The following is a 25,750-nucleotide window of genomic DNA, read 5'->3' as shown; positions in this document are numbered from 1 at the left end:
CCACATGGCCCAGTGGGTAAGTGGGAGGCACCCTGTAGTCTTTTCTAGAGGGAGATCTATGTCCTAGGCACAGAGACCAAAGCATGGATTTACATTCTCCAAAGAGCTGTAGGCACTTACCTTTGGAGTGGGGGTGAGTAGGATTGGGGAAAGCTATGAGAATCAAAGACAGGGATACTAGGAATTATGCTGTCCTGGGAATTATTTCAGCAGTCCCCCATAGAACAGTAAAATCTCACTAGTCCAAATGAATATTCCCATTTAAAAAAAAAATCTACTGGCCTGTGAACAGCCCTTCCCTCCCGCCTGTCACAATCCTCCAGGCCACGCAAGCTTTCTGGGGCATCGGCAGGGATGGTGTGGCAGGTGAATGGAGCCCACATGTGGTACTGGCTGCTGAGGACCCTTTCCTACCTCTCTCCTCAGTGGGTTCCCTTTCCTCCTGTGGTTATAGAACATTTTGTCATCCTGGCTGCTTCTGTGAATTCTCTGAACTGTGGTCTCAGAAGTAGACACAAAGTTCCAGACACAGTGAAAGCAATGTGGAGGAGAGAAGAATGCCTGACTATGCCCTGCTTATGACAACAATATAACTCCTCTTCACAGGCTGGATAGTTTTCCTTTGAGATATATGTTAATTTTCTTTCCTTTTCTTTCTTTTTCTCCTCTCTCTCTCTCTCTCTCTTTCTCTCTCTCTCTCCCTACCCCTCTCTCCTCTCACCCCCCTCTCTTTTGAGACTGCCCCTGCTGGCCTTGAGACGGCCATTCTCCTGCCTCAGCTTCCCAAGTGCTGAGATCATAGAGGCTTGCTGTTGTTACAGGCAACCTAAAGTTTGTCTTATTTCAAATGGTTTACTCCTTGAGAAAAATCCACTGCTGACCCCTTATTCTGCCTTATTCCTGTGGAGGAAGTTCTAGGTGCTTCTTGGAAAGAGTTAACTTGAGGCCTCTCAGTCCTTAGGCAGCAGTTGGTCCTCTCTGTTGTGGGTTTTCATCTATAGTCCTGACCAACTGCAGAATGAAAATATTTGACAAACTTTGTGCCTGTCTTGAAGACATACAGAGCTCAATACTGTCATCATTTCCCCGAACAGCATAGTTTAACAAGTCTGTACACAGCGTGGATGCAGCAGTGGGTGGGTGAGCTGGCAGTGTGTGAGGATGGAGCTGGTGAGCTGTTCAGAAAGTCCTAGAGGATAGATGGTGGCCCTGTGTCCAGCCAGAACCTGTAAATGTGGCATCTCTCAGAAACAGCACCTGTGCCAGGTGTGAGGACACATGCTTGAAATCCCAGCATTTGGGAGGTCGGGAATTGGGAGTTCAAGGTTAGTCTTGGCTGCACAGTGAGTTTAAGTTAAGATGTTGTCCCAGCACTTGGGATGGACTATGAGGCCATTGCCTGGGGATTGGATCAGGAGAGGAGTCTAGACATGAAGCAAGAAGGCCGTGAAGTGGTAGAGATGACGTCAGAACTGCAAAGAGTCGTGATGCCTAAGCTGGAGAGTCTCAAGAAGAACCCCACTCAGTGTGGGCACAAGAATCCAGTCCACTACGCCATGGGACTTCTGGCCATGGGGCCGACAGTGAATCCTGCTGTCTTTGCCACTGGCTCACCGATTTTCACCCTCAGACTACTCCACCCTGGCCTTTCACATAGAAATTTACTCATGGATAACAACCATAGAGGTTAACCCATGCCTGGGAGACACCTGCTTGAGCACCCCTTGCTGCTGTCACCACCAAGCTTTCTTGAAGAGAAGCTTTATGTTGCAACTTCCTGTAACACTGTCTCTAGGTCTTTTGTCAAAAGACCTATTCCTGTTGAAGGACCGGAGTGCAAAGGAGGAGGAGGAGGAGGAGGAAGAGGAGGAGGAAGATATCTTCTTCCCAGTGGTCTGATGCCCACAGCCTGTGCTGCACTACACATAGAGTTTTATCCTTTAAAAATGTGCTCACATTTCTGTGGGAGGCTTTCTGGCCTGAGACAAGTTTTAGATAGTGGGGGCTTTCTCTGTGGATGCTGCTTGGCCAGCAGCAAAGGTAACGGTCCATTTGGTGTTTTTATGAATATTCATCTTAACTTGACAGACAGTGAGGAAGAGCTGTGCTGTGTGGGTGTAGGCACTTGAGACACACAGCATGGTGGATGGCCAGCTGGAGCTGCAGGTGCTGACAAGCTAATGCCCCCTCTTTTTTCTGTCTGCTTGATGTGCAGATCCTAGTTATAATCCTCTAAGGTGGCATCCTTGAGATGGGTACATGCAAGAATCTTTTGGCTTACCATGCAGGCATGCACATCTCCTAACTGTAACCCCAGCTATTCCCTGAAATAGTCACATGTATGAATCAGGAGTCCTGATGGAAGGGGTGTGGTAAGCTACTGTTGCTGCTCCTCTTCCTCCTCCTCCTCCTCCTCCTCCTCCTCCTCCTCCTCCTTCTGTGCACTACCCCTCCAAGGCTTCACCAACCTCAAGTGTACTGATATCCTGAGGCACAAAACCTATAGGCCATGGGTGCTTCTGGATATAGAATAAACGTTACCAATGGAAGACCTTCTGTCTCTCAGAACTCTATGCTAAATTCGGATTGAAGTGTGCCTCAACTGACTCTGCCCTTCCTCTCGCTTTAAAATTTTTCTTTTGGTAATTCCAATTAAGAGTTGCTTTCTCTAAACCGTCCTGTGGTCAGTGCATAGTGATGAAATGAACCATCTTTAGCAATTACAGCGCAGTCTACAATAAGCAGAAGACAAGTTAAGCATTCTGACTCTAGCCATGAACTTGGCTAAAAGATGAACCTCCTAGTCTCATAGACTGCAGTGTAAAGGTTTGTTGAGGCTTGGTCTATTGCTATGTATTGTAATTTTGAATTCTCTCACAGTTTACCAGCCTTTGTTGTGCAAACCTGGCTCCTTAATTCAAAGCTGTTCTTTTGTTGCTATGTATTGTCATGCTAATTACTGGCCCTGGGGGGCCTCAGGGATGAGAGCATCCTCACACAGACCAAGTGATGCTAAGTCACTCCTCAAATCATCCCTGATTGGTGAATAAAGATGCCTACAGCCTATAGATGGGGAGGCAGATAGAGCTAGAGATAGAGATAGAGCCTATGGAGAGGTAGGCACAGTTCAGTTCCCAGACTTGGGGTCTGAGGCTGAACATGAGGGAAGATTACAGAAGGTGGAAGACCCCCCAGGGTAGATGAATCTTGAAGACATGGCCACGAGGGCTGGCCAGTCAGTGTAAGAGCAGCCCACTGTTGAATATGGCAGGTCATATCTTGGGGTTATTGGCAGGGAAGTAGACATAATAGTATAGAGGGTAGATATCTGCCCAGTTCTGGTGCTCTGAAGACTTATTATAAATATAAGGGTTTTGTGTCTTTATCTGGGAACTGAATGATCCAAGGGTGTGAGCAGTCACTGTTCCCACCCCTCAGAGGGTGGTGAGAGGACCCTGACATGCACAAAGCATTGCACCTGTTGGTGAGTGAGCTGGTAAAGGTGGTGGAACCAGATGCCATTCCTTCATGTGTTCAATTGGGAAGGAGCCCAATGGGCTTGGGATCCTCTGAGCATGTTTGTCCTGTCATGTGATTCAAAATGTTCTCTTTCTTTCTTCCTGGTTGTATCTCTGAGCAGTTGGATGGACAAATTACTTCAAGAAGACTGAAGTGGGGTTCTACACACAGGGTCTTCTGAAGATGGTATGCCCAAGTTTCTTGTGAGTAGATGTTTTTTGTTTGGGATGAGACACTCTTGTGAGTTTAACATCGAGGGAACCTAACTATTCTCTGAGTTGAAGGACACCAATGTGCGCCACACCAATCTTGCAGCAAAGGTCACTAGTTCCACGCCAAACTCAGTAGCATCGGCAGGGTAGCTCATCGAGCCTACTTCATTTTGCGCTTCCTGATAGCATGAGGAAGGCCCATAGAAGGAGAAGGTAGTCACATGTATGTATTCTGTGCCCAGCCTCACTCTTCTGGTTGGTGAATCTTGCCCAGAAAGTAGGTGATGAAATTTGAGGCTCAGTGTGTGTGGAGGCAAAGTGCCTTGAGCAGCTGTAGGCATCCAGACCCCTTCCTTTGCATTTCTTTTTTTACAGTTGGGAGAGGGAAGAGCAAAAGTCTGGAATTCAGGCTGATTTCCTGATTTAGTCTATATCAAGCGATCCAGAGTAATTTGGTCTTAGGTCAGCACACTACTGCAGCTCCATTGGTAACACAGCAGCAGGCTTACACGTGGTTGCACTGTCTGCGCTTCGCCCCTGGGTCTACTGCACCACATCGAGCAGTCTTGCTCTTTCCTGCCTCTGTTCCAGGATCCCTGTGGGCTAACACATGGCCAGAGGCTACAACCTGCTGCCGAAGGGAACCTAGCCCTGTATTCCAGTGTATGATCCGCCATGCCACATCCCCAATCCTGTGACCCACCATGTCCTTCTTCAAATCTGTTCCTATTTATCCTGGCCAGGGAGGGACACTCTGTTGACCGGTCTAACTCTACCCTCATTTGTTCAAGTTATAACTAGTTCCCAAGTCACAGACTCATTGGGGGTGATGCAGGATTGCGCTGGATATAAAAGAGCAGGATGGCCTTGGAAATATAAAATTAAAAACCCTCCAAGAAGATAAACTGTATTTGGGGCGCATTTTTCATCTTCATAAAAATAAAACAATAAAGGCACATTTGAATAAAATATAGTATAAATGTGTATTAATTTCACTTCATTATCTTTTATAAAGTTAAATTATAATATGGCTAAAGAGCAGAAATCGTTAAAACGTTAAACATCTCCAATGAGAAAATAAAGAACTCATGAATTCTGAAGTAATATTTGAAAAGCAGTATAAATGGATCTGTTTCACTGAGTCCATTGTGTTAATTTATGGACAATTCACCAACGTCTTATCTTTAGAAAATAAAATTAATAAAAGAAGATTCACCTGCCAGAAGTCGGCCACCGTGGCGGGAAGTGGGCCTTGGGTGGCAATGTATGCGGGGTTTCGTGGGTCATGGTCCATCTGCAGGAACAAGAGGGGTGGGATCAGTTACACAGGCAGGAAGACATGGGAACACAGGGCAGCACAGCTTGTACCCATGGCTACTAACATACGGGGCCTACACAGGAAGTCCCATCACCATCAGATGCATAAAAGCCAGGACATGCCCAACGACGGTGAGTCCTTTAGCCTGTCTATCCTGTTCCAGAGCAGTGCATACAAATGACGGCCAGGAGCCGAGCAGAACGGGGCCAGTGCCTGGCTGAACGGGCAATATTGCTCACCATCCATGCCACCTCAGAGCAGCTGAGGTTCTGCTCTAGGACAGGGAGGCAACCTCCACCCACTCCAGGACATGTGGATGCCTGCCAGAACTGGAGTCTAGTAGAGAGGTGGCTATGCCTGAGCTCCTAGCAATGGGCCCATGCCCACATGCAGTAGACAAGTTTGTGTGTCTTGGAACACATTAAACTACTTGGCTGAGGAGCTCACTCATGTTGGGTGTTTTTGTTTATCCTGGGAGGGACACATGCAGCCAACCTGGGATCTCTGGTCTGTGAGTCTGTGTAAGTAAGTGTGTCTGCCTGCAAGTCTGCATGTGTGCACCCATCGGTGTGTGTCTGTAAGTATTGTGTGAATAGGTATCTGTATGTCTGTGGATGTGTGTCTGTTTGCATGTTTATGTCTCTTTGTGTCTAGTGTGTCTGTATGCCTCTGTATATGCATATGTATGTGTGTATGTCTTCATGTCTGTGTGTACTGGCACCTCTGTGTGTCTACATGTGTGCATCTCCATGTGTACATTCACAGGCATTTCACAGATGTGGTCCACCTTTCCAGAAGTTCATTTCCATTTCTTTCCTGACTGTGAGAGACTGAGAACAAAGAACGGGATTGAGGCTAGTAGATTTTTTTTTTTTTGTCATATGCCTTGCTCACTCGCATGGGGACATTCCACATCACAGACTTTAATTTCAATGGCTAACTTGAAGACTGACTATGCACATGCACACACACAGAGCAAGAGAGTGAGAGAGCAAGTGAAAAAGAGAGAGCGAGAGAGTGAGAGAGCAAGAGAGAGAGAGAGAGAGAGAGAGAGAGAGAGAGAGAGAGAGAGAGAGAGAGAGAGAGAGAGAGAAAGTTTTAACCATGTGCTCATCGTTGTGAAGGCTCGGGAAGAGAGTCTCAGCCCCCATCAGCCCATGCACAGCTTGTGAGCACTCCAAGAGATGAAGCCTGTCAGCACAGAAAGGTGCTGGACGCACCTTGTAATTATGTGAGCATGAAAGAGGGCAAGAACACAAAGCAGCTGGTGTGAGTTATTCTAACAGAACAACAATGTGGAAGCTGGCTGGGGTGGGGGCAGGGGAGAGCTTTCTGTGCATCTAATTTCATGATTCATAATTAAAACTGGACCTCGTTTTGAGATTCACAACATACACAATACAGGTAAAATTATCTTGCTTTCACTGAAAGCCCCAATTAAGATGTTTCAGCAGAAAAATGCTTAGCAGAATTGAGGAGTTTTGATTTTTCAAAATATGCATTTGCTGGGGGTGACAGCTATTTACAGAGGCCCTGTCTTTCAGCAAACAGCTATGTAGAGGAAGGGACGCACCACCCCCTTCTCCTATGTGATTTTCTTTTCCCCAAAACAACATAGACTATATAGCATATTTAAAACTTGTGACATGTTTAAACTACCAATTTATCTGTTTTAAGAATGAGAAATGCAAGAATAAAAGGAAACATGGGCAGCATTTCGGGAAGACAAATTGTCCACCTCTGTGATAGGTCCTAATTGTCATTAAAAAAAAAAGTCTAACCCCACCGAACTTGCTTAGACAACAAGCAAAAGGTAAGAAAGCCAAGGATGTGAGCAGGGCGGTACAGGGAAGGATCCGGGAGAGAAGGCAAGCAGCACAGAATCAGGGAGGGAGCATGATACAAGACAGTGCAGAAGCACTTTGCACCCACCAATGTGAGCAGCAGAAAGTCTGCCCTGGTTTGCTTAAGTCTTTGCATAGAAGTGAGGCAAACATTTAGCTAGACAGACAGAAGTTTTACCACATCTAAGTTTTCAGGGCCGGGTAACTATGTTCGGAGTTCATGTGATGTGTTTCTATGAATGGGACTATTTATTTTAGTAGGGGAATACGATGACTGGCCTGCCATGGTGGACAGCTAACATGTTGCCCACTCCAGCATTCTCTATTCTTCATGGCTGTTTCCTGCTTTCTTTCTCATTGTTTTCTGCTTCTTTTTATAGCCTTCCTATGAGCAGTATTAAGGTTCTATACACAAACTTCCAAGTATACACATTGTCTGGGTCTCAGTTCTAGTGTGTGAAGAGTTGGGGAGTGGGATGCTGGACACTGACTTCTAGGCACGTGTTATCAATGGTAACTCCACCGGCACGAGGGTACATATCTGAACAGGTGTTCTGAGCGCATCAGTGAATATTTGCAATGTGCTGAGGCAGATGCCACACTTTGGGGGCAGGAGGCTGTAGGGATGCATCTACACTTCCTTTATAGAGCCTCCACTCCACTGTTGGGGCACACCCTTTAGCTTTCAGTGGTAAGCTAAGGAACTGGCCTAGCAATGGCCTCTCAATAACAGTCTTCCTACTGGGGGATTTTCAGGAACCCAGCCTGCTCAGAGAAATCAGCGTGACAGATAATCCTAGGAGACTCATTCAAGTGACTTTAAGGAAACCAAGTCAAAAACCCCTGGCACCCAAGTGTGTTGATTCTGCAGCTCTGCTTGTGCGGTAATAAGAAGGAAAGCTGTTAGCCTGTGTTGACTCGAGCCCTCACTCAGCTGTGTCTCAGGCTGTTATTACAACACGAGGTGAAAGTCCATGTATTTCTATAGGGATGACTTAAAGAATGAGCCAGTGTCTTGCTGTTGAACATGGACGACAACTGTTCAGTCTGTGAGTTACCAGCTTCATCTTTACACTAAAGCGCTCAGCAATGTTCCAAACAAAACTGACTTTGAAAACAGAGCACTGAGCATTTCAAGTCAGAAGCTCTCAAGAACTTAGGAGGCGGGAAGAGGAAGCAAGTTCCTATTGCCAGTAGGCAGGGAGTGTCTACTCTAGACTGGCCCTGTCCTCCCCAAGCTGCAGCCCACAAATCTTGGGAAGACCTGGCCAGGTTTGGGGAGGATGCACAGTCCTAGATGCTGGAGTTACACAGAGTGTCTGAATATATTCTGACGCTTCTGTGGCCCCTACACCCCAGACGTGAGGCAAGTTTCACAGAATTATTCTTTTTGTTTTCTCAAGGTAAGTTTTCTCTGTGTAGCCCTGGCTGTCTCGAACCTCTCTGTGTAGACCCAGGAAAGCTCTGAATTCAGTGATACGCCTGCCTCGGCCTCCCAAGTGCTGGGATTAAAGGCTTGTGGCAACATGAATGGCCGGCACAATTTCTTAAAAGCAAACGTGATGAGACTCTTGTTCTGAGGCCAAGTCTTCACTTGTGTACTAGAGCTTTGGAACCAAGAAATGCTGTCTAAGGCCCTTTCACACACAGAGTAGAGATTTATTTAACACCGATGTACACCGAACTTACAAGCACAGATGTTTGGTTGAATATGTTCTGAGAATCCACAGATTGTCCCCCACACTTGGCCAACCTCTGAGGACATCTGTCATCCTTTTCTTAGGATCCACCCTGTCCCGACTTAAATTATTTAAATGCATTCAAACTGAAACATTCATTTTGCTCCTGTCACTGTTACAGTAGGATGAACAACTGAGCTCGTTTCTTGGTGGTGTTAGGAATCTTGGGTTCTGGGTCACCCATACTGGGTACTTATCTGAACCATGGCCAGGTGGGTGGCCTCCCTCAGTCTGGAGGCCTCCAGAATAGCTAAACACGGTGCTTAGGGTGAACACTTCTTTCTCATAAGCACTACGTGGGATGACAGAATCCCCGTTTACTCTTATGACCCCGATGTAAAAGCAAAGATTGCTCCTTATTTACTACTGGATGACTTCCCTGAAATTTAATGAGGAGTAGGCACAGATGTAATTATCATAGTTTTATGTGGCACAGCCAGGGCTGTCTGCACTGTAATTGTAAGCTGCTCATTCAGTGGCTGCTGCGAAGGTCATTATCACGGTTCCTCTAGCTACCTCAGACAGACGGCACAATCCGTTTCTTCCGGCTCATTCTTACAATCCAAATTTAGAGGAAAAAAAATATAATATGAAGCATAGAGAAAGCAAATGTTACGAGAATTCTGCCTTTTCTACTGACCCTTCTGACCTGGAGCCATGGATAGCAAGGCCTGGGAGTCACTCTGACATGAGCTCATGGGGATGTCCTACCTCCACCTAAGAATACCTTGTGATATTGGTCTGTGGATGGTGCAGCTGTTGAGCCACATGAACCAGCACCAAGGCAAGGTTTCAGCCTGAACTCCCTTGGTTGGCTGCTTGTCACCAACCATCACATGGGACAGCTAAGTGTGCCTTGGCATGAGCTCTTGATGTTCAGACTTGAAAATAGTAGCTACTTACATTCTGGTTTTCCGGTCTAGTTCTTTATGAGAAAAGGGACCAGGGCAAGAAGAAAACTGCTTCAGATGACTTTGAGTGGCTATCCCCTGTCGGTTTCTACCATGTAGAGCCTGAGCCCAGACACTTATAAATCAGAACTTATACTCTGCTCATAAGTGAGTCAGCTGGCAAGTCTCAGGTGGAAGCCTGACTTAGTCCTAAGCATCAAGAATATTCGAGCAACTCCAAATGAGAACCACTGAAACAGATGAGTTCTGGGTTTAAAGTCCACTCCTGCTGAGGTAAAGAAGGCACCCCTTTTCTATGGACATGCACGGGTCTGGGCTCAGGTGGGGGAGACAAAGCCCCAGCTCCCCCCATTCAGTTCATATCTCACAGTGCTTGAGCTCCCTGTGTGGGCTGAGGTGTCGGGAAATGGGATTGGCCACACGTGCTGGAGTCTTAACCACAATTTCACCCGAAAGGGATGATGCTGAGCATCTCCTAGTAATCTGTCAGAAGCCCCTCCCACAATATGATGGACAGATGCTCACAGATGGCTTCCTATTGGAGGACTGGAAAGAGCCCAGGACACGATGATCCAGGTTTATGAATTGGAGATCACCTGTGCAACTTTAGTTCCTGGTACTGTGGAGAATCTCGTCAGAAAATGTGTGCTGCAGGCAGCCCTGTTTGGTAAATGCAAGCTTCAGAACGGAGGTGAGATTCCTGGTACTTCCCTGAGTCTGACCGAGGGAAACTCTTGATATGGTCCATGCAAGAGCTGTCCTGGGATCCACAGGATGAAAGCCTCTGCTTTGATTAGGGCGATTCTGACCACGCTCTGTGACTCTGCATGGCTTCTTCTCTTCCAACCACATCAGCCCAGCCCCACTGTGGAGGCCAGCTGAGCCTCCCCAACACCAACTTTCTAGCCCTCCACTACCAGTTTCCCCTCTCTTCCTGGTCAGCCCTCAGATAGCTCTGACTCTTCCCTTTCCAGTCACTTCTTCTGAGGCTGGAGATAAGAACATACATCCTGAGCCTAAAGATGTGCCACTATGGGAACATGACATTACAAGGAGTGGGGAGGACATGCTTCATGGTTTGGGTGAAGCTGCTCTACCATTGGGCATGCAAACCTGCTGCCTGTCCACTCTTCTACTAGGTCAGGTTGAATGGTCCAGCCACACTCATTCAATATTGGTCTATATGGAAAAGATTCCAGCCACTGGCGAAGCCTGAAGGAGAACGCATTGTCCTGTCCTGCCTCAGAGCCATGAAATACTTGGACTTTGTATTCTGAACCCCATAAGTAAACAGGAAGTAACATCTCCAGGGAAGGGGTGTGACACTGAACAGGAATCATCCCAAGTTCCTGTTAGGAAACTGCCCTTGCTGTCTGGACCCTGCAGGCCACACTGACACTGTAGAGGAAGCAAGACTGGGACCAAATGCTTCACCAGCTCATAAGCCAGAGCAGGGATCTAACCCAGACCTTTCTTTACCACATGGCCCACGACCACCTAAGAAAATAGCCCTGTGCCTTCCCTCCCCAGGGACCATGTACTTACAATGGGGCTGGCATTGATGTAGTCGGAACTGCCATGGCTGTTTTGAGACTTCAACAGGATCCTGGAGTGGTCATCTACAAGTAAGCCAAAAGTGGAAGGTTAAACTGCTGTATAACCCTCCAACTATAGGAGAGCTAACCACTGCATGGGTGGGGTTGGGGGTGCCTTGTGGGCTCCATGTGCTTTAAGGCTCCCCTTCTAGCCCTTTCAGCTCTGGATCATACCTTGCTGTGTGGACCCTTCCCTTCCTCACTCTGTGTATGAATCTTTGGTATAAGGGCATTGCAGTGTGTGTATGGGGAAAGGCACCAGGGTTCTCACTTGGCAGAATTCAGACACCTTGACAGTTTTCCTCCTATGTTGAGGTCAAATGCCAGATTTATCTTCTATGCAGAATTAACCAAGCACTGGCCTTTTAGTGACAGACAGCTCTGTCAACACTCAGTAAATAAACATAGCCATGCACACTACCAGGAAGGCCACTCACTATCCAAAATGTAAAAGTCGTTGATAAATCATTAAAGCCTTGCCGTTGTTAGAATTTCTTTTCAAAAGGAAAGTAAGGGTCAGAGAAAATGTAGATAAAGAAAGCACAAAGGAGAAACTTGTCCGCTCTCAAGATAAGAATGTGAAGAGCAGAATCCCAGTACTGTGGAGACAGGCCCCACAGTGGGATTAATGGTGCAACACCTTAGATATAGAACAAACCGCCTCCTACCTGCTGTGCACCCTTAGTAGAAAGTGTGTGGTGGGGGAGGGGAAGGGGCAGATGGAAGGCTGTGAAGACAGAATTGCTCAAGAGCTCCAGAGCTTGGGAAAACTTCTTTGTCCTTCAGTAGTGAGTTCAAACACCACCACCCCCAGAATGTTTCTTTGAGGAGCACACAACACCATGTCGTTTATTCTGGTGAGAGAGAGTCATCTGGACTTGTAAGCCCTTTATGCCTTCCTCAGACAGGTGACTTCTGTAGAAAGTGGCTCTTAGGTACTTGAGCCACCCAGCTGCATCAATGCAAACTTGAGAACTTTCTCCACCCACGTGTTTCTGTAACTTCATTTTGAAACAGGGCCTTACTCTGTAGCTTTGACTGTTCTGGAACTTGCTTTGTAGACCAGGCTAGCCTCAAACTCATAGAGACCCACCTGTTTTCACCTCCCAAGTGTGGGCAGTAAAGGGTGCACAACTATGTCTATCCCTCTAGCTCTTTCATTTCTATCAAAGATTTTACTTTGAAAAAAGTATGTCTGTGTGTATGAGTGTGTGTGTGTGTGTGTGTGTGTGTGTGTGTGTGTGTGTAGGTACACTTGTGCCGTGAAGCATGTGTAGAATCAGAAGATAACTTTATAGAGTTGGTTCTCTCCTATCTTTAATGTGGGTGGGTTCTGGGGACTGAACCCCTATTATTAGGCTTACATAGCAAGAATTTTTTCTACTGAGCCATCTTAGCCCTTATTTTAAAAGATATTTCAATTATGTAGGGTTTTGTATGGGTGCACATGTGAGTACAGGTGACCATGGAAGCCAGAGCTGTCAGATCTCCCTGACACTGGAGTTACAGGCTCTTGTGAGCTGCCCAAAGTGGGTGCTAAACACTAAACTTGGCTCCACTGGAAGAGCTGCACACACTCAACCACTGGGCTATCACTCCAGGCTTTTGCTTCTTAGACAAGGTCTCCTGTAGCCCAGGCTATCCTCTAATTCACTGTGTGAATGATGACTTTAAATATCTAATCCTCCTGTTTCCACATCCCCAGTGCTGGGTTAACAGGCGTGTACACCACACTGGGTTTATATAGTGCTGAGGATTGAATCCATGGCCTCATACATGCTAGGCAAGCATTCTACAAACTGAGCTACATATACCTCCAGCTATAATTAAAAATGACAATAACACAGCAACAGCAACAATGGGTGCTGGAGAGATGGCTCAGTGTTTACCAGGGCATACTCTTCTTGCAGACAACCTGAGTAGGGTTCCCAGCATCCACATCAGTGGCTGGCAATGGCTGGTAATTCCAACTCCTGGGGACCTGATGCCTTCTGGCCTCTAAGGGAATCTGCACTTGTGTACATAATCACACACAGACACACATGCATGCATGTAATTTAAAACAACCCCCACCAGGGTTGGGGGAGTTATGAGACTTATACCAGACTGAACTTGGGAAGCATAATCTATTGGGCTCTAGGCAAGAGAAGACTGCAGGCTGTCTTAGGGTGTGGTGGGAGGTGTTTCCAGCAGAGACAGGATTAGGCAAGAAACATCTATAGACTGGATGAGGGTTCACACATCTCATGGTATTAACATTTATCTACCCACCTATGTATCTGTTGAGGGTTGGAGAAGCACCATGAAAGCAGTTAAGACAGTGAATGTCAAGCCATCTCTGAAGGTTTTTTTTTTTTTTTTGCAAAGATGTAGGTTATCAAAAAAATCCAATGGCCTGGATGGCTCCTTCCTGTATAACTATACTAAATATAAACTGGCAGCATCAGGAAACTGAAGTACACTTTCTTTTCCTGACGCCAAACTACCATCATAAATATTTGTTAAGGAATATTCTTAAATTATTCCAGTATTCTATAGTTTCACACATACTAGGGGGAAAAAAAGAGATACACCACCTTCAAGTTGCTATGGTGGCCTGCTCAACTGATTCTGTAATATTTTAGTAGAGAACCACGTTCTTAGTTCCTTCCAGAGTGTTCCAGAGGAGCACCTGTAAATGTGATTTACTGCAAATGTTCTCAATACACTAACTTTAGGCAATAGGGGGCCCTCTCTTGAGAAACATTTATAAACAGCAAGATCTGGTGGGGAAGAAACAAGGAAAAGAAAGACCACAGCTCATGATCCCTGGCTCTAGGATCTGCGTGTGTGCTCAGTAAGTTCTGAATGTTCCTAGTGGAACTCTTTGTTAGGCTGGGGAGATCTGAGAGTGACTGTGGCTTCTCTCACAGGAACAGCTTGGCCCAGAACAGCAGATAGAGCAACTGTGCACTTGGGCTCAGCAGGAGGCTGCAGCTGGACTTTCTTATCAGAAAGCTGTGAAAAAGCCCCTTGAATCTGGAGGCTTGGGACAAGAAAGACAGTGAGCAGGAGCCTTCAGTCTGAATATGAAGAGAATCTGTCATGGCTTCTGTCTGCTAACATACAACAGCTGCTGTGGACCTCTGTGCACAACAGGCACACACCATTCACCTTTCCCTCATCTTAAGAACCTCAAGTGAAGGACAAGCCCTCCTGCCCTCAGGTGGTATATTCGGTTTTAAATTGTATTTTGTATTTGTGTATTGCTTTTAAACTTAGGCTATTTTGTTTTTAACATTGGTCTACTTTGGGTCATGTGTTTGGAAACCCATGGGGCCTTCCAAAAAGGGCCAGCACACCATGCACAGCAAGGACATGCACAGAGATAAGTCAGTAGCAAATCTGTAACCTAACGTGTGGTCTTCTTTCCCTGTTTATATTTTTAAAGCAGTGCTATAGGAGCCAGTGAGAGGAATACACACAGCATTATGAGGATCAAAGACAGGCTTCCTAGACTGCAAGGGTGGCAAAGGGGCCTGTGAGATCAGTCTACACACGTCAGGTCAATTGCAAGTTTCAGGAAAGCCAGGAGGACAAACAAACACCAGGTCGACTCCTATCTGTGCTTTACGGGAGTTATTCCTTCCTGTCCTCAGGGCAGCATTTATATTGCAGAGTGACAGGACACATGGGCTATCGGTGGTATCTTTGAGCAATTTCAGTTAACAAGTGGGTGTGTTTTTTCAAAACTCGGTCTGAGAACTCTGGAACCAGGAACATCTCGCTTTCTGCATCTAGTCCTATCACTGTTGGAGCTATTTTCTTTCTAATGAGATCTGCAATCTGGGAGGGAAGGTGAGAAACAAATATGGAGGATACTGTTGGTCAAGCCCACCACACACCACTATCTTCTGACTTTCCCCAGCATCTATCACATATCAGCACCTTGTTCAGCAAAATTCTTAATTTCTACAACATTCCATATTTTTACAGATGTCATCTCTGCTCACCTGGATGCCTAGACTACATATTAAATGGGGCCATATTCTTATTTTATATAGAAGAAACGGAGGCCCAGGAAGATCTGTTCTTGGCCAGTCTCAGGAGAAAGCAGCTTTCTGTCATCTGCTAGCCTGGAGTGTTTGGATAAATTACTCAGTGTTTCAGAGGATTGTACTTGTCTTTCAAAATACGGCGTTTAATATCTAATTACAGGACTGTTGTGATAAATGGCATCTATTATTAGAACACAGTGAGGAGTTTAGGAATAAGTTTAAGGCTACAGATGGATCCACAGATGGAGTGGAAGTCCACTGAGTTAGCAAAATGTGTGTAAAGACCACTGTCTCATCAGTAAACAGAAAATGACTTTCACAAGTGCCAACATCCAGAATTACAAGGGAAAGAGCCCAGGACGACAGTCTCCCTTTAATGGTGGAGAGCTCTGAAGTTTCATCATTAATGGATATGGGAAATAGAATCTTGGTGTTGAGAAGATGCGTGGAAGCCATCTTTGGTCTAGAATAGACCTCTCAGAGAAGGGATTCCTACAGCTCCTGGTATTGCTGCTCATGTGGTCCAAGCAAAGCAATGTGTAGCCAGTCATCTCCATCTCACTGGTACATGTATTCCTCCAAGTTGCCTGTCTCTCGATGTTCTTCTTCTCCCTGTGGCACTCATGTTCCTATGGTCCTCCAAGATGCTCAATATACCATCCCTTCCCCCTCTCTGCACTTGTCCCTTAATCTCCATCAAATCTCCATGTGCTCATCTCACATTCCCATCCCTCATGCCTCTATATTCTTCATCCTGCCATGTCTCAACCCTATATGGTGCTTACTCCTCTGCACTATTCATTTGCCCATGTTGGTCATCCACCTGCCACTCCTCCATGTTCCTCACTCCTCCTTATAGTCAACCCAGTAAATGGTCTCTATGGCCATAGCTTCCTTCCCTACTTTCACATGCCCACTGACAGCTGATGAATAGCAATTATGTAACCAGACGTTAAACCAGACAGCAATGCTGCCCCATGTTCCCAGAGAGGGATGGCAAACGTACAGAACTGACTGTAGTCAGTGCTACTTTAGTTAGGCAAAAGAACACACTGTTACACGTGTCTGCTCCAGTGCTCTGAAAAGCCAGATGGGTGTCTCCAAATACCTAAGAACAGAAAGAAATAATGTGACCTGCTTTTCTTGTTGCTGTGACAAAGTACCAGAAGCAGCAACTTAAGGAGCAACTTGAGGGTAAATACTGCCCGTCATGCTTGGGGAGACATGGTAGGACACGGTAGGTAGCTAGTGACATGGTGTGCTCAGTCAGGAAGTAAAGAAGAGTGAAAGATGAGGCTCTGCTCACTTTTTCCTTTCATTCAGATGGTGACATCAGCCCTTGGGATGGTGCCATCCACATTTGAGGTGAATCTTCCCTTATTAGTTACAGTTAAATTTTTTTTAATTAGGTATTTTCCTCATTTACATTTTCAATGCTATCCCAAAGGTCCCCCATACCCACCCCCCCCAATCCCCTACCCACCCACTCCCCCTTTTTGGCCCTGGCATTCCCCTGTACTGGGGCATATAAAGTTTGCAAGTCCAATGGGCCTCTCTTTGTAGTGACGGCCGACTAGGCCATCTTTTGATACATATGCAGCTGAAGACAAGAGCTCCCGGGTACTGGTTAGTTCATATTGTTGTTCCACCTATAGGGTTGCAGTTCCCTTTAGCTCCTTGGGTAATTTCTCTAGCTCCTCCATTGGGGGCCGTGTGACCCATCCAATAGCTGACTGTGATCATCCACTTCTGTGTTTGCTAGGCCCCAGCATAGTCTCACAAGAGAGAACTATATCTGGGTCCTTTCAGCAAAATCTTGCTAGTGTATGCAATGGTATCAGCATTTGGAAGCTGATTATGGGATGGATCCCTGCATATGGCAATCACTAGATGGTCCATCCTTTCGTCACAGCTCCAATACGGTTTCATGTACTTGATCTCTCCCTCTCCCTCTCCCTCTCCCTCTCCCTCTCCCTCTCCCTCTCCCTCTCCCTCTCTCTCGTTTGCCTGGTACCTGTGGAAGTCAGAACATAGCATGAAATCTTCTGGAATTGGAGTCACAGGTGATTGTGAACCTCCATGTGAATGCTGGAAACAGAGCCTGGGTCCTCAACATGTGCTCTCAACCACTGGAACATTTCTCTAGCCCCAGTTAAGGCTTTTTGGAAATACTCTCAGACACACCTAGAAATGTTTTTCCATGATTCCAAATCTAGACACATTGATAATTAAGATTAATGCTTGCATGGGATGGAGAGATGGCTCAGTGGTTAAGAGCACTGGTTGCTCTTCCTGAGGACCTGGGTTTCATCCTCAGCACTCATGGTGGCTACAACTCTTTGTAACTCCAGTTCCAGGGGATCTGATGCCCTCTTCTGGCCTCTGAGGGCACCAGACATGCGTATGATGCACAGATATACTTGTAGGCAAAACACCCATGCACATACAATTAAAAAAAATCAAAAAAAATAAAAGAATTACAACTCAACTTCTTATCCACTTGACACTCAAATATACTACTTCGGGTCATACCATTCCATTATTGTCCTCTAAAGCCTCGTGTTCATCTCTGCAAAACTCAGTTAGTCCATTTCCAAAAGTCCCCATCACTTTCTAACAGTCTCAATGACACTTAGAAGCTTAAAGCATGAACTTTCTCCTGAGAACCCAGTTTCAACTAGAAGTCCCTGTAAGATAAAAGCCACAGACCTCCAACACATCACAACAGAGAACAAACATTCCTGCTCCAAAAGAGAGGATGATAGCAAAAAAAAAAAAAAAAAAAAAAGATCAGAACAGTAAAAATGAAACCCAACCAAGAAAACACTGACCCTGCAGTCCCGTGACCCTGCAGTCCCGTGTCTGGCATCTGTGACTGGCAATGAGATCACCACGGCTCCAGCCTACAGCACACACAGTCTCTTTCTTGGGGGTGCCTCTCTCTGTGCCTTTAGCCTTTTTTGGTGGATATCCCACTGTTCTGGTATTTTCAACAATACATCTTAGACTTTATCTTCCCAGTTTCATGCAATGGCCTTTTAAGGTCTCCTTCCATGGGGTCTGAATCTGTCACCCTTGGTCTGAAAAACCTTGTTACAATCCCCCACGACCCTTTAGTTCTTGCATCTCTCCTGGTTGCACAAAGTACCATGTGGATGATGATACCAGCCTGGATTGTGGTTATGCCCTGTGGACCTCAGTTCCATCCTTCTCTTGCATGGATACTGGGGAAGCACCATCCTGGGCAGTTGTTCTGAGAAGAGATTCCCTCTGCTGGTATTCTCAGTGCAGGCTCTCTTTTCCAGTGAATTTACATTTTCACTAAATAGGGCCTTTTGTGGGTTGGGGTCTTCTCAGGATACGTTTTCTGTAACCCCAGTACAGAGCACAAGGTTTCTCTTTAATGGTGCTAATCCAACACCTTTTCAGCTACTGTCAATAATTTTAAACTTATTTATTTGTTCATCTTTCTGTTCTGCCTGCCTGCCTGCTGTCTGTCTGTCTCTCCTCCTCCTCCTTCTCCCCCTCCCTCCCCCTTCCCTGTTCTCTCTTCTCTTCTCTTCTCTTCTCTTCTCTTCTCTTCTCTTCTCTTCTCTTCTCTTCTCTTCTCTTCTGTTCCCCTCTCTCTTCCTCTCTCTCTCTCTCTCTCTCTCTCTCTCTCTTTCTCTCTCTCTCTCTCTCTCTCTCTCTCTCTCTCTCTCTCTCTGCTACAAAGATGAAATGCAGAGAGCAGTATCTATGCAACAGCCCAAGTGCTGTCCTATCTTGAGATTCCTTCGTCAGTCAAACCACTTAGTTCATAACTCAGCCTCACTAGATTTTCAGGACAGACCTGGGCAGATGGTAGCCAGATTCTTCAGCAGACCTGAATGCCTCAGTTCTTGATGGAGCTACTATCCACGTCATTCTGCTCTTCCAGACTCTGGCCTGAATGGCCCATTAAGCTCTGTGTCGTGGTAAGGGATTTTCTAGATCACAGTTTCAAATTCTACATTCCTCCAGCAAACCATTTCTAAAGCCTAAAAGTCAATCCCAAGACCTGTGGGCGGCCTCACTTCTTGGTAACTATTTTCTATATCAGTCGCTTTCTTGTCGTGAGGAAGTATCTGGCAAAAGCGACGTAAGGAAGGGTTTGTCTTGGCACAGTTTGAAGGTACCGTCCATCTTGGTGGGGATGGCATAGTTGCAGGACACAAGGCAACTGGTCACATGACATCCACAGCCAGGAAGCAGAGAGAGTTGAACACTGGCTCCATTCACTTTCTCCTTTTCATTGAGTCTGGGATGCCAGGCTGTGAGAAGAAACTGGCGCCAGTGTGAGGAGTACCTGCTCAGGTCTCTCCTAGATGCACAGTGCAGGGAAGTACTTGTGATCTGGGTTCCCCAGGGCTTCAGCACCTTCACTTTGTTACATATCCACTGAACCATCTGGTATAAGCATACAGAGGCAAGCCAGGCAGGACCATTGAGGTCTGTGAGGTCTTCCCAGAAGGGCCTCTGCCACACATGGGTTATGACCTAGCCCTACACAGGGACACAAGATCCATAGTTGGTAAAACACACAGCTCTTGGGAACTTAAGCTTGAAGTGGGTCAGCATCTATAAAACCACACTTTTAGCGTCTGCAGGGATGTCTCAGTTGGTAAAACACTTTCCTACATGTTTAAGGACCTGGATTTGATCCCAGTATCAGTATAAACTATCAGGCATGGTGCTGTGATCCTGTAATCCAAGTACTGGGAGGCAGAGACTGGAAGATCCCTGGAGTTTGCCAGCTAGCAAGTTTAGCTTAACTGATGCTCTCCAGGCCAATAAGAGACCTTGTTTCAAAGGAGGTGGACACCATTCCTCAGGGTGGCACCTGAAGTTTCCTATTGGTCCCCACACTCATATGCATGGATGTGTAAGCACATCAGCATAGATACAAATGTGCATCTCTCTCTTTTTCTATCTCTCTCACACATCACATCACATCACACTTTCATAATTTTCAGAGAACAGTAATCTTCTTGGTGTGCATGTTGTGCAACTTTTGAAGAATAAAGCTTGTTTGGGGGACAGAAAGGTAGAAGTACCATCTTTGACTGATGTCAGGATGCTCAATGGAGTCCCGGAGATGTGTCGTCTGACCCTTGGAATGCTTAGGGTCATTAAGATGGTTCCAGAAAAGCACAGGAAGAACTACCCCCACTTAACTCAGAGACTTAACCTGCAATGAGCATTTGTGGAAGAACATCAAAGAACCAAAAGGACCAGCGATCTCACAGCCAGGAAGAGGTGCATCTTTCTGCAGGGGCTCTCAGAAAGGAGGCCATGGTCTCTGCCACCGAGGAGCTGAACCACAGCATGATAGATGCATTTGACCCAGAAGCAGCAGCCAGGCCAAGCAGGTGGTGCATGCCTTTCATCCAAACACTGGGGAGGCAGAGAGGTAGGAAGATCTCTTTGTGTTCCGGGCTAGTCTGGTCTACATAGCAAGTTCCTAGCCAGCCGCAGTTACATGGGGGGAGATCCTGTCTCAAAACAAAACAACCAGAGAAGCAGTGGTCTTTGATGACACAGGGCAGAGCAGGGGTAGAGATCCTATCTGTTGAGGGTGTGCACAGGAGCCATGACCCAGAACTTCGTAGTGGAGTCAGTGTCTAATGTTATCATATGCAAAAGTACAAGCGAAAAAGCTGAGTTCTTCCCTTAGTGACACCAAACCACGGATGGACGAGGCTGCTTCCCAATCGAGGAAACAATCCCACTAGCTACCTTCCCTCCATTTCCTCAGGAAGAACAGCAGAACATTTCCACAAATGGGTATTTTTACCACCCTTTTCTGCTAGTTGTGGCAGAGGTGCCTGCAGTGTGGGTCCATCCCCAAGGTGGGTCTTGGTGCGCTGAGCTGATTCATCTTCAGTGTGCAAGCTATCTGCGCTGATGTGACAACTTCCACAACGTTGAAGCATTCAATGACTGGACTTGACAGCCCTCACCTCTAGAGGCCAGAAGGCTAAAATGGTCTTCTTCAAACTTGCAAAGTCCCTGTAGCTGACCATCCTCACCTCCTATGCCTGGCTTCTTTGGCTGCCTCACCATGGGCCATAACTCCATCGTGGCCTCCCAGACTCAGCCTGGTAGGAGCCTTTCCCATCTGTAGTTCACTTGCATTTGTCTCATGAAGACCTAAAACACGGCCCTTGTACGGGAGACTGTTCTCTTGCCCCCGAGCCAGATGACAAGGAACAAGCACTAGATATTCAGCTACCAGACAGTGGATACCTCTCTGTCCTGAGCTGCCTGCTGCCTAGGGATCACAGGTACTCTGACAGCATGTGTGGTCTTGACTGGGACTCCTTTAGGGTTAGCTTGATTTCCAATGAAAGGCCACCACTAGCTATAATCTTTGGAAGCCTAACCTATAGAGCCAGTAAGGATGAGCTGAGTGGGGATGGAGGCAGGAAAGTGATGAGGAAGAACATATAGGGATGGGAGACTCTGTACATTGAGATTACAGAACATGGTGCTCTCTGTAGCTCTGTGGGGGTGTGCTGCTGGCCAGGCTCATCTTTTAGGCTGGGTAACAACATTGGAGAGGAGTCAGGTGAGCTTCCTGTGGGTCTATACAGCTCTCAGACAGGCTCCTGTGTGGAAGCCTCATGATCACCTGGTAAGGGAGGTGGTCACTGCAATAACTGCTTTGCCAGGGGCATGTAGGGAACAAAAGCAGGGCTGTGAGCTATGATGGAGGCCTGATTAAGACAGAGTAAAACAAATGGCAGATGCACGTGATGGGTATATCAAGGATTCTTAAACACTGAGGCTAGCTCTGGACCAGGCCACGTCCTTGGGGGTTCATACAATGAGTTCTGGCTATCTGCCTTCCAAAATCTGAGACCATGACTGCCAGGATGTTCGAAATGGTAGCTTAGTAGTGGTAAGGTCATAGCATTGGGCCTTGCTTCAGATGGTGGCATCCCTTAACACAGGAGACTGTAGTCTTAGACACTATGAGCCAAGGAGTGGCCACAGTAGGACCTTGTCATGCTGACCCTTCCTCGACTGGGGATGTCAAGGCCCCAGTACAGGGAAAGAAAAAGCCACTGCCATGTAAGTCGCTCATTAGCTATTATAGCCTGAGTGAGCCAATAAGGTCAGATGACATTAGTGATGTGACATCATCAGGTCATGATGTAATAACAGAATTGCAGCTATGGGTAAAAGGCCCTTATTTTTTAAATGTGGGCCAATATATTTTTATATCTTAATGTCTAAAATAGAGTCATTATTTGGCCCAGAATTATGCTAAGTGGCAGTGGCTGAGCCCAGAGCCAGTTTGTGGGTTACTGCCAAGTGTTTCAACAGGGGGCTTTAAAAATGGTATTGGGAAGATTGGGGGTACCTTGCCAAGCACTGTAAGGAGAGTTCCTGGGAAACAGCATGCGTGCTATGATGGGTCAGTTCTGTAAGCAGTTATCTGAGGGTAAAGGCTGGCTTCTACCCTGGGCAGGTTATACAACCATTTTAGTGCAAGTTCCTCCACTTGCAGTAGAGACAGCTCCAAGACAAGCACCGCTATCACTAGAAAGACAAAGGCAATGCATAGCTAGCTTTGGTTGCATGCTGGTTGTGAGTGCTTAGACAGCTCAAGCTAGAGCTGCCAGGGTCTGGGAGTGGTTCACATTGCTAGACTGCAGGCTTAGGCTCATCAACCGGACCTCTCCCAGAGGACACCCGATGGATCTCAGCCAGCACAGAAGATGCCATGTTGACTCTCCTTGACCAATGACTTGAAGATGTAAGAAACGTAAAAGAGCAGGCAGTAAAATCCAAGAGAGGAGGTGGCGTGTTAAGACAGACACAGGGCAGAGTCTCCGAGATTTAACAAAGTTCCTTCTGCTAGAGAGAAGGCTGAGTACAGTTCCTCTGATATAACTCACTAAGCATGGATGGTTGGGCAGGGCTGGCACCTCGGGGCTCACAGCCACTGGTAAGGAAACATCCTTGGATTCTGATGGCAACTTGGAAGTGATCCAGCATGGCCACGTGAGTCCCATACAAATGTAGATGAGTACTCTCTCTGTGTAGGAAACCTAGGACTGAAGAGGGAAGGAGCACCTGGGAGGATTTCCTTCTATCATAGGGAGCACGCTGGCTACACATCACATCAGCTCACCCCCTAGGATAGCAAGTTGCTTCTCAACACTACACAGGTATGAGACAGGAGAGTACTCTGTATTCTAGACCTTGCCACACACCTGTGTATCCAACTCTTTGTTCTCTTTGGTTTTTTGCCAAGAAGTATTCTTGCTTATGGCTTCAGAATCAATCAATCAATTAATCTCTCTCTCTCTCTCCTTCTCCATCTCCCTCTCTCTCCCTCCTTCTCTCCCTTTCCCCCTCTCTGTCTCTCTTTCTCTCTCTCTCTGCCCCTCTCTCTCTCATCATAATTCAGATACAAAATTTTCTTTCCATTTATTTATAATATAGTGTGCCAAAACAGCATTATATTCCTGCTGGTGATCTAAAAAATCAGACCAACAAAGTATTGCATAATTCTTTGTAACTATGCACAAAAACTGCCTATGGATTCTTTAAAGTTCCAAAAGAATGCAACTAGATACAGTCACACGCTGGCCTGGTGCCTAGAGAGTGTGGGCTGCGGCTTCTTTGAGAATTTGATGGTGTTGTTGGAGAGGCTGGGCTATGGGGACCCGGTCCCTGGCCTTCCTACTTGTGATTCTGCTACGCCCCTTGCCACCTCACTGGCCCAGTGCTGGACTGCCTTGGCTGGGTTTTGACAGAACCACACCAGCAAAGAAGCAGTGGGTAGAAAGGGTGTGAGGGACTCTTCAAGGGCAGAGGAGTGGGACAAGCTTGCAAAGCATGGGGACAGGTAGCAAGCATAGGGGGCTACTAGGAAGGATGACAGGCATAGGTGAGGGTGTGAACTACAAGGCTGGAGCAGGGGCGATCAGGAGGTTGGGGGCCTGAATGCCTGGATGAAAGTAAGAGATGAAAGAGACCGGAGACTGTCACAGAAAGGAGACAAAGCAACCCATCCAGAGTGAAAGACAGCTCTGTTTTGTGCCTACATGCCAAAGGACACCCCAACAGGAAGTACAGAGGGCTGAGGAACTGAATCCCCATCTTGCCACTCACGCTCCTGTGGTGGGCTTTCAGCATGCACGCTTATAAACAGAGCAACATGAGAAAAACCCTTCTCAGCATTCTTTGGCTCTGTGGCAGGGCCAGTTCCTTTAATGAGAGATAGCAAAGCAGGATAGGAGAAGGGTGTTCCCCAGAGTTTGGGACAGAGGTCAGCAAGCCACAGCTAGAGGGCACTGCTCAATGGTTTGTCCCTAATGCTTAAGGCCAGGGTTCTGGTAGCTGGAGAAACTGAGTCCCCTAGTGACCCTGGCCTCCAATGACTCACTCTTTTCACACTCGGTGCAGCTGAGAGCTGGGTGGCAGAGTCCTATTGGTTGGCACCAGGAGTTGGTACCAATCATGTTCCTGGCATTCCTGGAAGCATTTTTCTCTTTGCCTCACTCTAGTGTGGACAGACAGGGATGAACATCTGTCTGTCACAGAGGCCCAAGGGCCCCTGGTCCTCCCCTTGGCTACCATAGTAGTACCAACTGTTTGCCTGTGCCAGCCTCTTAGGGGAGGGCATGTTCTGAGGAGCGGACTTCAAATTGAAGCACAGTCAGATGCCTTCATCCCATTTCTATCCAGCCCAGCTCCCTGGCCCCAACTTACCCTATCCATCACAACTCTACCATAGCACAGGGACAGTGGCTTGGTACTCAGGCATCTTAGCACCTGTCAATAGTCTCTGACATGGCTGGTGTTTAACAAAGCCTGGCTGTTGGTGGGACCTGCTCTATGTTGCTTTTCTTCTAAATATAAAACTTGTAAGCTACAAGTTCCTAATCATAGCTGTCTAAGGGGAACATGTTTGGACACCCCACCCCACCCCCTGGAAGCAGAGGGTAGAATACCAGCCTCTCTCTCTCTGGGAAATGTTGACACGTAGGTGGGTAACCTGAATTCTAAAGGCTCACTGCTCTGCATGACTTTAGCACATAACTTGAAACTTAGCCCAAACCCCTGCATTTATTCTAAGGAGAAGCCAAGGAGGTCTGACTGAAGGGGATGCTATAACATTCTGCTATTTGGAAGAGAGCCCTTAGATGTCCCTGGCCTGCAGGCTGCAAAGCCCCAGGTGGGGGCTCAATGACAAGGTGCTTTCTGGCATCTCAGCATGGATCTTCATTCTCTGTGCTCTATTTATGCTAACCTGAGACCAGCATGGCTTCGCCAGGCTCTCAGAACAGAGATAGCAAAATACATTATGTCTGAAATATGGACAAGTACCTCTTGTCTTGAGGTAGAAGAGTAGCTGAATTATTCACATGTATCCATCATCTCTGAACAGACCAATGTTTGTCAAGTGTCTATTTATATAGGAAGACTTTGATTGCTGAGGCCTTTCTTGGGTGGGCTCATATTGTCAGTCAAAGTCCAAACTTTCCCTAGGTCATATGGATACCCCTGGCTAGTGATGTGGAAGAGAGCCAGGTACTA

At 46.7% G+C, this 25,750-nt stretch overlaps 1 protein-coding gene and 1 long non-coding RNA gene across 3 annotated transcripts in view; one reads left to right on the top strand and one right to left on the bottom strand.

The window, feature by feature from the left end:
• Gm5441 (predicted gene 5441) overlaps positions 1-3,788 on the top strand; it is a 102,492-nt gene extending 98,704 nt beyond the window's left edge. Inside the window, exon 3 of the long non-coding RNA NR_044987.1 lies at positions 3,641-3,788. This is a non-coding gene — a long non-coding RNA (predicted gene 5441). The remainder of the gene's footprint in view (positions 1-3,640) is intronic.
• Ptprn2 (protein tyrosine phosphatase, receptor type, N polypeptide 2) overlaps positions 1-25,750 on the bottom strand; it is a 792,473-nt gene that overhangs the window by 39,859 nt on the left and 726,864 nt on the right. For both annotated transcript variants that reach the window (XM_011244019.3, NM_011215.2), the window contains 2 exons: positions 11,089-11,162; positions 4,948-5,025 (listed from right to left, as the gene is read on the bottom strand). In XM_011244019.3, coding sequence (XP_011242321.1) covers positions 4,948-5,025; positions 11,089-11,162 — 152 coding nt within the window. The remainder of the gene's footprint in view (positions 1-4,947; positions 5,026-11,088; positions 11,163-25,750) is intronic.

The sequence above is a fragment of the Mus musculus genome, chromosome 12, assembly GCF_000001635.26.
Source record: "Mus musculus strain C57BL/6J chromosome 12, GRCm38.p6 C57BL/6J".
Lineage (NCBI taxonomy): Eukaryota > Metazoa > Chordata > Mammalia > Rodentia > Muridae > Mus > Mus musculus.
Note: the sequence above shows the minus strand (reverse complement) of the source record. Positions and strands in the feature narration are given on the sequence as shown.